This window comes from Rhinoraja longicauda, chromosome 14 (assembly GCF_053455715.1).
Source record: "Rhinoraja longicauda isolate Sanriku21f chromosome 14, sRhiLon1.1, whole genome shotgun sequence".
Classification (NCBI taxonomy): Eukaryota; Metazoa; Chordata; class Chondrichthyes; order Rajiformes; family Arhynchobatidae; genus Rhinoraja; species Rhinoraja longicauda.
The window spans coordinates 42,263,064-42,278,425 of record NC_135966.1 but is presented as its reverse complement, the minus strand read 5'-3'; the positions used below and the strand labels follow the sequence as shown (position 1 = coordinate 42,278,425).

The following is a 15,362-nucleotide window of genomic DNA, read 5'->3' as shown; positions in this document are numbered from 1 at the left end:
TGTAAATAGTCCCTCGTGTGTAGGATAGTGCTAGTGTACGGGGTGGTCGCTGGTCGGTACAGACTTGGTGGGCCGAACCATCTGTTTCCACCCTGTATCCCTAATGTCTCTTCCTCCACAGATCTCTGGGAAAGAATTCCAGTCACCTCCGTCTGAAATGAAATCCCTCACCATCTCCTCCTGAAAGGTCATCCCTGTGATCTGAGACCATCTCCTGGAGCCCTGGAACCATCCCCTCAGCATCTAATGCACCAACAGTAAGGCATCGCTCACCCTGAAGAACTCCTTGGTTGAGCCGGCATCCAGGGTTCCGTAGGCGATCTCGGTCTGCTTGGCCAGGTCCTCGGCACTCTCGATGGGTGACACCATCCGCTCCACGGTCAAGAAGGCAGCCAGGTTGGCTGTGTACGAGGAGATGATGATCAAGGTGAAGAACCACCAGACTCCACCAACAATACGGCCTGACAGGGACCTGAACACAAAGAGGACATGGGGTTGTGGAGCGACAGGAAGCAGAAGCATTAGGCAGAGTCCTCGCCTGGCGACGTGTGTGGGGCAGCAGAGGTCCAAACCTGAACAAACAGCGGCAAGACCAAGCACAGAGTGAAGCCAGAGTGGACCCGCCATCACAGCAATTCCCAGAGGCACACAGTGGTCTCCCCACAACATCACTGTGACATGAGATGTGGGCTGGAGGCAGGGAGTCACGCACTGCATAAAGTGCTGCACACTGTCGATGCCCTGCGCAGCCAGTGCTGTACACTACTCACACATGGTGCCAGTGCTGTACACTACCCACACATGGTGCCAGTGCTGTACACTACTCACACATGGTGCCAGTGCTGTACACTGCACGCACTGTGCCCCAGTGTGCTGAACACTGCTCATACACTGTGCCCCAGTGTGCTGAACACTGCTCACATACTGTGCCCCAGTGTTGTACACTGCTCACACACTGTGCCCCAGTGTTGTACACTGCTCACACACTGCACACACATTGCAGCACATTGCTCACACACTGTGCCAGTGCTCTACACTGCTCACACACTGTGCCCCAGTGCTGTTCACTGCTCACACACTGTGCCAGTGTTGTACACTGCTCACACACTGTACCCCAGTGCTGTACACTGCTCAGACTGCACAAACATTGACGTACACAGCTCACACACTGTGCCAGTGTTGTACACTGCTCACACACTGCGCCCCAGTGCTGTACACTGCTCACACACTGCACACACAGTGTTGTACACTGTTCACAAACCCAGACGAAACTGGAGCACCTGGAAGAAACCCGCGCGACCACGGGAGAACGTACAACTCTGTGCAGAGAGCACCCGTAGTCAGGATTGAACCCAGGTCTCTGGCACTGTGAGGTTGCAACTCTACTGCTGCACAGTTGTGTGTGACCTGCACTACACAGTGCATGACCCATAATATACAGTGCGTGACCAAGTGCTTTGTATACTTTGTGCACTTTATGTACCGGTTGGTGTACAAGAGGTTTTACAATGCAGAGTCATTATACAGTCACAGAGTGATACAATCAATCACAATCACTCCATGACTCTATGACTTCCATTGACTGCAGCAAGTTCCTCTGTGTTTCTCCTCGAGAAGATAAACTAGTTATCTGCTCCCATTCACACTATCTATTTAACATGCATAAATTGGTTGCTGCTTTGCCTAGACTGCAGCATTTCATTATAACTTGCCTCACACTGAAGAGAACGTGATAATCACTGAAACAGACCTAGGCTCATAAAATCATAGAGTGATACAGTGTGGAAACTGGCCCTTTGGCCCAACTTGCCCACACCGGCCAACATGTCCCAGCTACACTATAAGCCTGACACCGGTAGTGGGGAAGATGCTTGAGTCGATTGTTAAAGATGTTATAGCAGCGCATTTGGAAAGCGGTGACAGGATCGGTCAAACTCAGCCTGGATTTATGAAGGGGAAATCATGTTTGACCAATCTTCTGGAATTTTTTGAGGATGTAACACGTAGAATGGATAAGGGCGAGCCAGTGGATGTGGTGTATCTGGACTTTCAAAAAGCCTTTGACAAGGTCCCACACAAGAGATTAGTGTGCAAAATTAGAGCACATGGTATTGGGGGTAGGGCATTGACATGGATAGAGAACTGGTTGGCAGACAGGAGCAAAGAGTAGGAATTAACGGGTCCTTTTCAGAATGGCAGGCAGTGACTAGTGGGGAATAGAGTCCCAGCCTACTCAACTTCCCCCTGTAGCTCAGACCCTCTAGTCCTGGCAACAACCTCGTAAATCTTCTCTGCACCCTTTCCAGCTTGACAACATCTTTCCTATAACACGGTGCCCAGAACTGAACACAAAGCTCTAAATGTGGCCTCACCAATGTCTTATACAACTGCCATATGACCTCCCAACTTCTATACTCAATACTCTGACTGATGAAGGCCAATGTGCCAAACGTCTTTTTGACCACCCGATCTACCTGCGACTCCACCTTCAGGGAACCATGCACTTGCACTCCTAGATCCCTCTGATCAACAACACTCCCCAGAGCCCTACCATGTGTGAGTCCTGCCCATGTTAGACTTCCCAAAAATGCAACACCTCACATTTCTCTGTATTAAATTCCATCGACCATTCCTCAGCCCACCTGGCCAATCGATCAAGATCCTGCTGCAATTTTTCACAACCATCTTCACTATCTGCAAAACCACCCACTTTTGCATCATCTGCAAACTTGCTAATCTTGCTGTGTGTGTGTTCTCATCCAAATCATTGATATAGATGACAAATGGTAACGGGCCCAGCACCGAACCCTGAGGCACACCACTAGTCACAGGTTTCAAAACCTCACCTATCCATTTTCCCCAGAGATGATCCTGACCTGTTATCATATCATATCATATCATATCATATATATACAGCCGGAAACAGGCCTTTTCGGCCCTCCAAGTCCGTGCCGCCCAGCGATCCCCGCACATTAACACTATCCTACACCCACTAGGGACAATTTTTACATTTACCCAGCCAATTAACCTACATACCTGTACGTCTGTTGAGTGACTCCTTTGACAGAAAGGCTAGACTGGACAAGATGGCAGATTGTGTGCTCTGATAATCCAGTAGTTTCATCAATAAAATGAGTTTTTCACTCCAGATTTATTTCAATGACTTAAATTTAAACTCCTGAGTGCAATGGTAGGTTTTGAACTCACGTTTCAGGATCAATAGTCCAGGTATCTGGATGCAATTCCAATAACCTAATCATTATGCCACCATTGGCTCATATGTTTCAGTACAAGTGCTGGTACATATACCGATGTGGTTTGATATACTCCAGAGTGACAAACAATTGTCTTACACGTGGTGTATGTGCCAGTGTGCTCTGTGACAAGTGGCGAGCTTCATATGACCTACCACGCCCCCTGGTGTGTAAACAGATGTCATGGTCAGTAACCCTCCGCATGTGAGCACGTCTCTCATCCGCTTTGCTGCAGTTCAGAGGGCATGAGCCAACGTCGTACACACTTTACTGTACCATCCATAAACACGGCTTGTACACGTGGAATACTCCACAGGACACAGGGGGGAGATGTATAAGCTTTATCCTCACAGGATGCGATTAGAAGCCTTCCACGCTGTACTCCACTGTCCATATGGATCTGTACCTTGTACTATAGTATAGTGCACTCCTCTGTATATATAGAGGTGTACCATATAGTATAGTATACTCCACTGTATATATATAGAGATGCACCATATAGTATACTCCACTGTATATATATAGAGATGCACCATATATACTGTATATTGAGAACTGTACCTTATCATACAGTACAGTCCAGAGTACACAGACAAGTGTACCTTATAGGTTAGTATAGAATACTCCACCGTACCATATTGTACCAAGGTGTAGCATATTGTACAGTATACTCCAGTCAATAGAGCTGTGCCATATCGTATAGTTTGTCCACCGTTTATATAGAGCTGTATCTTATATAATATAGTCCACCATATAGAGGAGTACCATATCGTACAGTATAGTATACTCCACTGTATATAGAGCGATGTACCATATCGTACAGTATAGTATACTCCACTGTATATAGAGCGACGTACCATATCGTACAGTATAGTATACTCCACTGTATATAGAGCAATGTACCATATTGTACAGTATAGTATACTCCACTGTATATAGAGCACTGTGCCATATTGTATCGTTTAGTATACTCCACTGTATATAGAGCAATGTACCATATTGTACAGTATAATATACTCCACTGTATATAGAGCACTGTACCATATTGTATCGTATAGTATACTTCACCGTACATAGAGAGGTATACCTTATCATATAATTGAGCTCACAGGATGTGGCAAGGTGCCTCAGTCCTTTACTATACTGGAAGGTCATAAAGAATGGTCTGATATTGTGAAGCCACTCAGTACACGAACAACTGACTGGTATTTCCAGTACAAGATACATAGCAGGTGTACACCACTGTAGGTAAAAAGCATTTGCTTTAGTATACTCTCCCATATCAAATAAGTCTATTATATACTTTTGTATATTCCAGAAAACATAAATGGGTTTCTTGTACACCCTGTACTCCCCACAAGGCAAATTAAATGCTTTAGTATATTCCAAGAATCATAAATCACTGCCTTCCGCACACTGCTCCATAGGTAGCGACAGTCCCACACACATTGCAACCATCACCGTTACATAAGCAGGATTTGTATACACATCAGTGTACAAGGAACATCTGTGAGAGGCATCTATATTTAAATGTACCTTATTGGGCATGTTGTATGTTGCAGAATATTCCAGAGAGCGTAAACAATTGCTTCAGAATAATACACTGCGCATCAGTGAGCATTTACATATTTCAGTGAAGTTCATGGTAAACAGGACAGCAAATAAAGAAATAGAGCATGTTCAGTGAAGCCCTTTGTAGTGGAAAGCAATGCCTGGCCAACCCTGCCTCTGTACATTACACATGAGGGTAAAGCCGCTCGCTCCTCTGTGCAGAGAGCAGTGCTGAAAGGGTTAAGGTCTGTTACCGTGGGCACAGGATTGAATTTCAAATGGGCAGCAAACAAACAGCAGCCTGGGATTCTGCGCATTTCTTGCTCCATCACACCGTGAATCATGTTCTCATTATACGCTCACAATGCAACACAGTGAAGGGAGGTCATCTGTAGACCACACCACACGCCACAGTGAAGAGATGTCATCTGTAGACCAGGCCCCACACGCCACAGTGAAGGGAGGGCATCTGTAGACCAGGCCCCACGCCACAGTGAAGGGATGTCATCTGTAGACCAGGCCCCACACGCCACAGTGAAGAGATGTCATCTGTAGACCACGCCACTCTTCACGGTGAAGGGATGGCATCTGTAGACCACGCCGCACTTCCCCATGTTTCTGTGACACAGGCGATCAGTTCAGTCCAGAGAGCTCATGCCAACTGACTGAATGATTCCCACTCCCACTGATGTGTTTCGCAAACCATTCTCCCCAAACTCCCACAGATTTAACCGTTAATTAACACTGAGTACATCCTCGGCATATAAATGAATGCATGCTTGGCTTTAGTCAGCTCTGGTCATGCCCAACAATTACAGACAATGACATCCGTTTCCTCTGCTCCTTCCTGTGTGATTGGATGAGATTGATTCCCGACCTGTCACTTTCTGTGAGGGAGTGTGGCACACTTTGTGCCAGGCCAGATTGCAGCACATCAGCCAGAGACAGGCTGGAGTAGCATCCTTCATCACAGGCGGTGAACTCCTCCAGTCCACCAGGCCTTCCCCCACCTCTGGGCCCCACTGGCTTCCATAAACTATTAGTTACTGGCGTCTGTATAGAGTTATCGAGTCACAGAGTATTACAGGAAATGTCCTTCGGCCCAACTGGCCAACGTGCCCCATCTACACTATTCCCACCTGCCTGCGTTTGGCCCATATCCCTCTAAACCTATCCTATCCACGTACGCCCAACTGTTTCTTAAACGTTGGGATAGTCCCTGCCTCAACTACTTTCTCCGGCAGCTCGTTCCATACACCCACCACCCTTTGTGTGAAAAAGTTCACGCATCCAAACCTCAGTGAAGATTGACATTTAATATCTGCCTCCCTCAGTAATAACAGACTGCAGCACCTCTCAGCTCACACACAGATCAATCGTACAACCAATGCTCTGTGGATAGTGATCAGTACTCTTTGATATTGATCAGGGTATGCAAGGTTGAACAAGGAACCTCATCTCTCTGTATGCCAGCCTTTAGGAAAAGCTCACTGCATAACCAATCCACAGGTTATCTTGAAACAGAGAGCATTGTCTTAGGGTCGTTAGATTCACACTGTAGCATTTTTGTACCAATTTCTTACGAATAAATATCACGGCAACTTGTTCTGGACCAGTCACATGGAGTCATGGCCAAGAAGGCACACCATCGCCTCTACTTGCTTAGAAGTCTTAATGAAGTTCAGCATGTCCCCAACAACATTCACCAACTTCTACAGATGAGCCGCAGAAATTATTTTATCAGGATGCATCACACGGTGGTTTGGCAACCGTCCCATCTGAGACTGCAAGAAATAGCAGAGAGTTGTGGAAGTAACCCAGACCATCACCACAGACCAACCTCCCTTCCATTGACTCCTTCTACACTTCACTCTGCCTCGGCAAGGCCAGCAGCATTATCAAGGACCAGTCTCCCTTCTCCCCTCTCCCATCAGACAAGAGGTACAGAAATGTGAAAATGCACATCACCAGATTCAGGGACAGTTTCTTGCCGGATGTAATCAGGCAACTGAACCATCCTACCAACAACCAGAGAGCAGAGAGGTCCTGACCTCCCATCTACCTCATTGAAAACCTTTGAACTATCTTAATCAGAATTCATCTTGCACTAAATGTTGTACCATTTATCTGTACACTGCGGACAGCTTGATTGTAACCATGTATAGTCTTTTCTTTGCCTGGAGAGCACACAACACAAAGCTTTTTCACATGAGAATAATAAGCTAAATTAAACCGAACCCTTTGAAGCACAAGGGGTTAATTGTAACATTTGGCACATTGCACGGTAGAAAGGCCAGTGAATGACAGGTTGGGACAGGAGGCATTGGTCATTAGAGATGTTGCCATTGTGTACGCTGCACCACCCAGCTCTGTGAGCCAGGAGCCAGCGCTCTCTTCAGTAGTAACGGAGTAATTGGTTCCCATAAATCAGAGCTGAAGGCCTTTGAGGCTGATCTGCTGTAGTCCACCGATCATCAGCAGAAATATTACCAGCCTCCTGGGAACATCAGCCATGATCACAATGAATGGCGTGCTGGCTCGAAAGGCCTGAATGGCCTCCTCCTACACCTATTTACTATGTGTCCAATATAAAACCATCAACACAGAACGTTCAACAGTACAGTAGAAACAAGGAACTGCAGATGCTGGTTTACAAAAGAAGACACAGAGTGCTGGAGTAACTCAGTGGGCCAGGCAGCATCTCTGGAGTGTGCAGAAGGGTCCTGACCTGCAACATCAACTATCCACATTCTCCAGGGATGCTGCCTGGCCTGTTGAGTTGCCCCAGCACTTTGTATCTTCTTTTGTAGAACAGTACAGCACAAGAACAGGCCCTTCGGCCCACTCTGGCCATGCTGACCAAGTTCGCATATTGGGCTAGTCCCATTTTCCTGCATCTGACCAGCAGCCCACTAAACCCTTCTCACACATGCTTCTGTCTACAAAGCGCGTAACTGTACCCACTTCTCCAGCTGGCAGCTCATTTGCTCTGGGTGAAAAAGTTGCCCTGAGGTCCCTCTTAAATCTCTCGCCTCTCAGCTTAAATCTGTGCCCTCTCATTTTAGAATCCTCTATCCTGGGAAAAAAGACTGTGAGGGTCCACTTTATCTATGTCCCAAATGGTCTTGTACACCTCAATAAGGTCACCCCTCAGCTTCCTACGCTCCAGAGAACAAAAGTCCCATCCTTGCCATCCTCTCCCTGTAACTCAAGCCCACAAGCCCAGGGAACATCTTGGTCAATCTCTTCTGCACTCTTTCCAACTTGATGCCATCCTTCCTGCAGCTGGGTGGCCAAACCTGCACACACTATCCAAGTGTGGTCTCACCAACGACCTGTACAGCTGCATCTTGATGACCCATCATAGTGTGTGTGTGTGTGTGTGTGTGTGTGTGTGTGTGTGTGTGTGTGCGGGAATCACACCAGGTAAACCACCAGGTAAACCACCAGGTACCCAGGTCCCTGACAGTCGAGCCTTCACTGGAAACTGTGTACACATTGACCGTGTGCGACACCAGATTTCAGCCGTGTCCGCGCACGGATCAATGGGGCAGCTCAGAGCAGGTCCACGATGGAGGTGCAGCCTGCCACACGGTTACTGAGTTCATCATCCCCGTACGGTCCCCTGAGCATGGAGGCGGGTGTGCTCCATGTTAGGACAGAGTATCCATGGTGCCTTACATCATGGCCACATGACAGATGAGGGAGAGGTCATAAGTCATAGGACCAAAATTAACCCATTGGACACATCAAGTATACTCTGCCATTTAATTATGGACCGATCTATCTTTCCCTCTCAACCCCATGCTCCTCGTAATCTTTGGCACCTATACTAATCAAGAACCTGTCAATCTCCACCTTAAAAATACCCAATCACCTCCTCCGCCGCCTGTGGCAATGAATTCATAGATTCACCACCCTCTGGTTAAAGAGATTCCTCCTCGTTTCCATTCTAAAGGTACGTCTTTTTATTCTGAGGCTGTGCCCTCTGGTCCTAAACTCTCCCACTAGTGGAAACATCCTCTCCACATCCACTCTATCCAGGCTTCGAGTGGCAACACTTCACAAGCTGGAGTGACTCAGTGGGACAGGCAGCATCTCTGGAGAGAAGGAATGGGTGATGTTTCGGGTCGAGACCCTTCTTCAGTCCGAAGGGACCCATTCCTTCGTCGCCCATTCCTTCTCTCCAGAGATGCTGCCTGTTCCATTGAGTTACCCCAGCTCTTTGTGTCTTCAAATCTTCGGTTTAAACCAACATCTGCAGTTCCTTCTTACACAGTTCACAAGGGTATCTCTCTGTGCAAACATGGTGCCAATGGGTTCCACCAACACAGGCAGAGATCGCCAGGTTCTGATGTAAATAAAACAATGAACAACTGCCTTGTGCAACCCTCTGATATAACCAGTGAACATTAGACGCTGACTCACGTAAAACACCAATGATCCAGTCCGCCCCATCTGCACTCCCCCCTCCCTCACTCCCACATTAAGGAGAGGGTTCCCCTCGTCTCCCCCCTCCAACTGTTCAACATTGCCCCCACATTACTCCTACATCTCCCACAGCACTTCACCGTCACACTGGGTGGGCCAAATGGCTTAAATCTGCACTTGTGTCTTCTGGACATGATCATCTCTCCTGTGCAGGCTGTCTCGTGGGTCCCTGCTCCCCCACCTCCAACACTCTTCACACTTGACACTGATCCTTTCGACTATTCTCTCCACCACCCAGCCTCCCCCCGACCAGCCCCTCCCAGGTGAACAGCCCCCCCCCTTGTACTTGCTCCAGAGTTGCCTCCACTGCTCTGGAGATCACAGAGCAGATTGGGTGACATCCGTACAGAGGGCCTTGGACAGTCCACACTGGCTCACTTTAATTCACAGTCTCACTCCGCTCCTGGTCTTTGGCCTCTTGCACCTTCTCCAATGTAAGCGATACGTTAGAAGAACAGCACCCAGTGTCCTGACTAGGCATCTTTAGACTTTAGAGATACAACATGGACACAGGCCATTCAGCCCACTGGGCCCATGCCGACCAGCGATCCCCATACACGAACACTATCCTACACACTGGGGACCATTTTTACATTTTTTTAACCGAAACCAATTAACCGACAAACCTGCACATCTTTGGAGTGTGGGAGGAAACCGGAGCACCCGGAGAAAACCCACGTGGTCACGGGGAGAACGTTCAAACTCCATACAGACAACACCCATAGTCAGGATCGAACCCGGGTTTCTGGCGTTGTAAGGCAGCACTCAGCTGCTGAGCCACCGTGCTGCCCTACGACAGTCCAGCACCAACTAAACTGAAGAAAGGTCCTGACACAAAACATCACCTATCCATGTTCTTCAGGGATGCTGCCTGACCCGCTGAGTTGATCCAGCACTTTGTGCCTTTTTGTTTTGTTTGTAAACTGGCATCTTCAGTTCCTTGTTTCTTCCAACTAACACACACTGTGCTGTTCCCATGGACACTGGTGTCCTGACCATGGATTCTCCCCATATGTAGAAATAAGGAATTGCACATGCTGGTTCATATACAAATGGACACAAAGTACTGGAGTAACTCAGTGGGTCGGGCTGCATCTCTGGAGAACATGAATAGAGAGATGATGCCTGACCTGCTGAGTTACTTCAGGACTTGGTGTCCATTTACGCCCCATTATTGTCCAGTTCCTCTTGCCTCCATCCATCTCCTCGCCTCTCTCCCTCTCCCTCCCTCATTACTGGTTTAAAACATGCTCCAGACGCCATGAAAGACCGTCAAACGTAAACGTCGCCCTGTCGCTCTCTGCCGTCACTCTCGACTTGACAGAGTTTGGCGTTCAAGGTCTTTGGGCTTCTCTTGCTGTTAAAACGATGAACGGTTAAAGGAAGACTTGCATTCAGATGGCGCCTTGCACAATGCCAGGAGGTCCAGGTGCTGTGTGCAGCAGCTGCACTGGTCCTTTGGAAGAGGAATCTCACTGCAATGTAGGAATGGCAAGGTTTAGTGTGAGGCAGGGTGAGGAGATAGTTACATACATCACAACACGCTCGTCTGTGTACACGTATGGAACGGTTGGCATTAGTACATGGTTCACACGACGGTTTGGTGTACGCCCAGTACATACAACATTGAATGGTTCACGTGTTCTTTGGTACGACAACAACGACATTTCCAACGAGGCCCAGTGCCCCTGGTCCATGCGGGAACATGGCCACACACAACGCACTGAGCACCATGCGTGGGGTGACCAGCAACACTCCCCGGGAGACTGGTGGAGAGAGGGGTGGGCTGTAAATGAGAAGGGTTTAGTATATTCTTCAGTACAAATAGTTAACGTAAGCTTCAGTAAACCACCGATGAACAAGTGGCTGCAGGTAGACAGTGGAAACACGCATCCGCAGATGCTGATTTACAAAGTATAAACACATATGACTGGCAATGTGCATCATTGTGTAACCGTGGCTTGCAGCACTTAGCGTGTTGACTCCGTGTACCGTGAACCTTTGGATTCAGTAGTCCGCACACTGGATAAAAGTGAACAGAAAACTGCAGGCAGCATCTCAGTGTGATGGTAGACACAAAATACTGGAGTAACTCAGCGGGATAGACCTACTGCATCTCAGAGTATCAATGTGATGGGCTTACTGCATCACAGAGTAACAATGTGATGGGCTTACTGCATCACAGAGTAACAATGTGATGGGCTTACTGCATCACAGAGTAACAATGTGATGGGCTTACTGCATCTCAGAGTAACAATGTGATGGGCTTACTGCATCTCAGAGTAACAATGTGATGGGCTTACTGCATCTCAGAGTATCAATGTGATGGGCTTACTGCATCTCAGAGTAAGAATGGCATGTTTCACTTTAAACAACAAGACAGAGTCAGAGCAACTTCCAGAATCCAAAACGCTGATTCAATGGTGTGACCCATGTTTCACAGTAAACGTGACACAGGAAGTTCTAGTCCAGAATGAAGTGTGATGATTGCAGTAAGTACTGCAAGATAAGAGACTGCTCAAAGTGGCCATTGATGGGATACACAACTGTGAATAATCAGCTGTATATTCACCACGGCAACACCACAGAGACATCCTGGTGCCTGAACCTGTATCCAACACTCTTTGATAGGTTTGATACACCCCTCTGTACATCCAAATGTAGGGAGATTTGGCTGAACGGTGTCAGCGTACATAGGGTTTAGAATACTGCTCAAACAAAGTGCAACGTGACTCTCCCACGCACCTTTCTGACGTGTCTCACAAGCTTTAACACACGTGCTCGAACATAAAGCAGTGCAAGATACCTACAGCTCAGCACTTCCAAACGACATGTTTGCAGATAGAGTCATAGAGCAATATATAAATAAGATAAATAAAACAGTGAGAAGTCGTGGACAAATCCCCTTCCAGGTAACACAACGAGAGCCCAGGGTTGGTGGGGAGAGAGGAGGGAGCGGGGACCGAGCCTGGATATATTCACAGAGTGTTTCACACAACCCGTGATACTGGCAGCGGGGCTGCTGCACAGTGTCAGTACTTCACACTGTGTATATCCCTGTGTACATCCCTCCATGTACACTACAGTATTCAGCAGGCTGCATTATAAGGAACTGCAGATGCTGGTTTACAAAAGGACACACAGTGCCGGAGTAACTAACTTGTGTCCTGGCTGATACATAAACCACAAACAATGCCTTGGTTCACGCCAGCGTGAACAAAAGGCCAAGGAAGAGCTTCAACACATTTATTTGCATTTGTACACATCCGTTGTGCTGAGGCAAGTAAGAACGTCGTTGTTCTGTTTTGATTCATATGGCAATAAATACATTAGCTCTTGCCTCCTGACACATGGCAGTGAATATCAGAGGTCAACGAGTCTGCTGTAGAGGTATGGAGAACTATGAGAGGTGTGGAGAGAGGGTCTGGTCGGCACTGTAATGAGGCTCAGTAAAACTCTGATATCTGTATTTGGTAAACAACATGCATCATAGTTGCCAGATACGCTATCGTACGTAAAATAGCAACTGCTGAACGACAACAGAGGATTCTGCTCAGGTGTGAGACTACAAATGGCGGCTTCAACACGCCTCCTCTGTAACACGCCTAACCAGCGTGAACAATAGGATCCATGTACACGCTGATATTAATGCCGCGGCAGCTCGCTGTATACTTTGCAGCAGCACATTCAGCTGTCTGGAACAGACTCACATTCCCACATTAAATTGCAAATGAGAGGCTTTGTGCATTCTTCGTCATGTACATAAGTACATTGACAGGTATTTGTACAACCTAATTACATGAAGAATTAAACAATAGGCTGCCGTATACTAATTAGTACGTAACCCACTGAATAATATTGTAGCACAGCATAAGAAACCACCATCACACTGCACAAAGCTTTTAAATAAACATCAGGACTGTCATCAGTGAACTAATATACACACTAAAGCATTGGGTACAGAACTGTGGTTTGGGGATACTCCCCAATGTGAAACTAGGAAATAAATATTTCAACACGTCACGTTTATAAAGTGAGAGAAGGCGATGGCAAACTGCACCGCAATCTGGAAGAGTATGTGAAGGTGCTGTACATTCCTCCATATTACAAACAGCAAGTGCTACCAAGTCAAAGGAAGTCGAGGCACAGGGACATTTGTCCCATCGAGCCTTTTCTGACTCCCAGTCCAGCCCCATTGCAGCAACTTCCACACGGTCCAGAAACTACTTGTTCACAACTGTGGACGCACTCAATCAGTGTAAGCCCACACATGGTTAAAAAGTGACCAATTTCCCCCTCTCTCTCTCCCACACACACACACACACACATTTAACATAGAGGTTTATCACATTGCTCTGTACTGAAGGCAGTGAACAAATGATTTCACTTAAACCCTGTAGTTAGTTCACTCATTGGCATTTGTACACTCGGTATGTCAGACACTGAATTTAATGTATTTACATGCTTAAAACTACATATGACAATTTGGCACTCCTCTTCAAACAAAGTTGGCAATACTCTCAGTATTTAGCAGTGATTTTCACGCTTCAGTATCCCCCTCTGCACAAAATTGTGAATACTATTAGTTAAATGCTCTTCAGTAGAGGCAACAATACATGGCGAAGGTATTTATTCACAAAATGCTGGAGTAACTCAGCAGGTCAGGCAGCATCTCGGGAGAGAAGGAATGGGTGACGTTTCGGGTCGAGACCCTTCTTCAGACTGAAGAAAGGTCTCGACCCGAAACGTCACCCATTCCTTCTCTCCCGAGATGCTGCCTGACCTGCTGAGTTACTCCAGCATTTTGTGAATAAATACCTTCGGTTTGTACCAGCATCTGCAGTTATTTTCTTATACAACAATACATGGCAGTCAGTCTACTGTGTAGGAGGAAACTGCAGGGGCTGGTTTGCTCCGAAGATAGACATCAAATGCTGGAGCAACTCAGGGGATCAGGCAGCATCATGATGCTACCTGTCCTGCTGAGTTACTTTAGCAGTCAGTAAACTGATGGATACATGTGCGATGGCCTGTACTGGATCTACAGTCCAGGGACAATGCGTTTTGAACATACTTTCAAAGCAAAGATAATAAACTAATAATAGTCATCGGTGTACTAAACAGCGATAGTTGAGGCATAACACTGCCAGCTAAGCTCTGGTGAACTTATAACAGCAAATAGCTGGGTCTTCAATAATTCTGTTGGCAAGCAGACAACTACTTATATTCCCAGGATTGTAATCCATTGGATGGGAATATTTAGTACACTGTTCAGTGTAGAAACATTGAACGACAGGTATGCTCCTAAATGTACAGACAATGAGTAAACTGTTCAGTACACATAAAACTATAAATTAATGTTTTAGCACCTTGAAGAGATAGGATTTGGAATATACCAGGACAGAATAGCCATTTTAACCTGAAACGTCACCCATCCTTTCACCCAGAGCTGCTGCCTGGGCCGCTGGGTTACCTCAGCACATTCTATAATGTGGGCAAGAGGCTTCACTGCATTTCCCAGTCAGAGCATCTGTGAGGATCAATGTGGACTTCCCAGCAAATCCCATGACCGGTGACCTCTGCCATACTCCTCCGTGTCTGACACATACATGTACAGGAACACGGCACAGGTTAAACCTGTATCACAGTATGAGGTTGTGCCGTGTAACACTGGTACAAATGAAGGATAATGGACTCCATGTATAAACCACGTGGGTGAGGTGTGTTAGCACCCTGCATGTGACAGGCAACAGGCACTTTAGTTCATTGATGCATTACACAGTGAGTGATAGCCTGAGAATGTAAACAACCTGCATTGACCCCCGATACAGGGAAGGGCAGAAAGGAGCACTAGCTTGTTCCATTACAGAGAATGGGATCAGTAGTCTGAATCGCAAACGCCACAGAGAAAGCAGCTTGGTGGAGAGTAGGTGCCTGAGCCAGTATTGTTCATGGCAGACCGTACTCATGGAAAGGTTCGATACACACCTCTCTACATGCACACACGGGCAGATTCCCTTTAACAGACCAGCCACCTTCCACAGGGTAAGACCACTGCTCGTTCCC

At 47.0% G+C, this 15,362-nt stretch overlaps 1 protein-coding gene across 3 annotated transcripts in view; it reads right to left on the bottom strand.

Moving 5' to 3' along the window:
• The window catches only part of LOC144600227 (glutamate receptor 1-like), a 71,575-nt gene that overhangs the window by 25,882 nt on the left and 30,331 nt on the right, over positions 1–15,362 (bottom strand). For all 3 annotated transcript variants that reach the window (XM_078411764.1, XM_078411765.1, XM_078411763.1), the window contains exon 12: positions 274–472. In XM_078411764.1, coding sequence (XP_078267890.1) covers positions 274–472 — 199 coding nt within the window. The remainder of the gene's footprint in view (positions 1–273; positions 473–15,362) is intronic.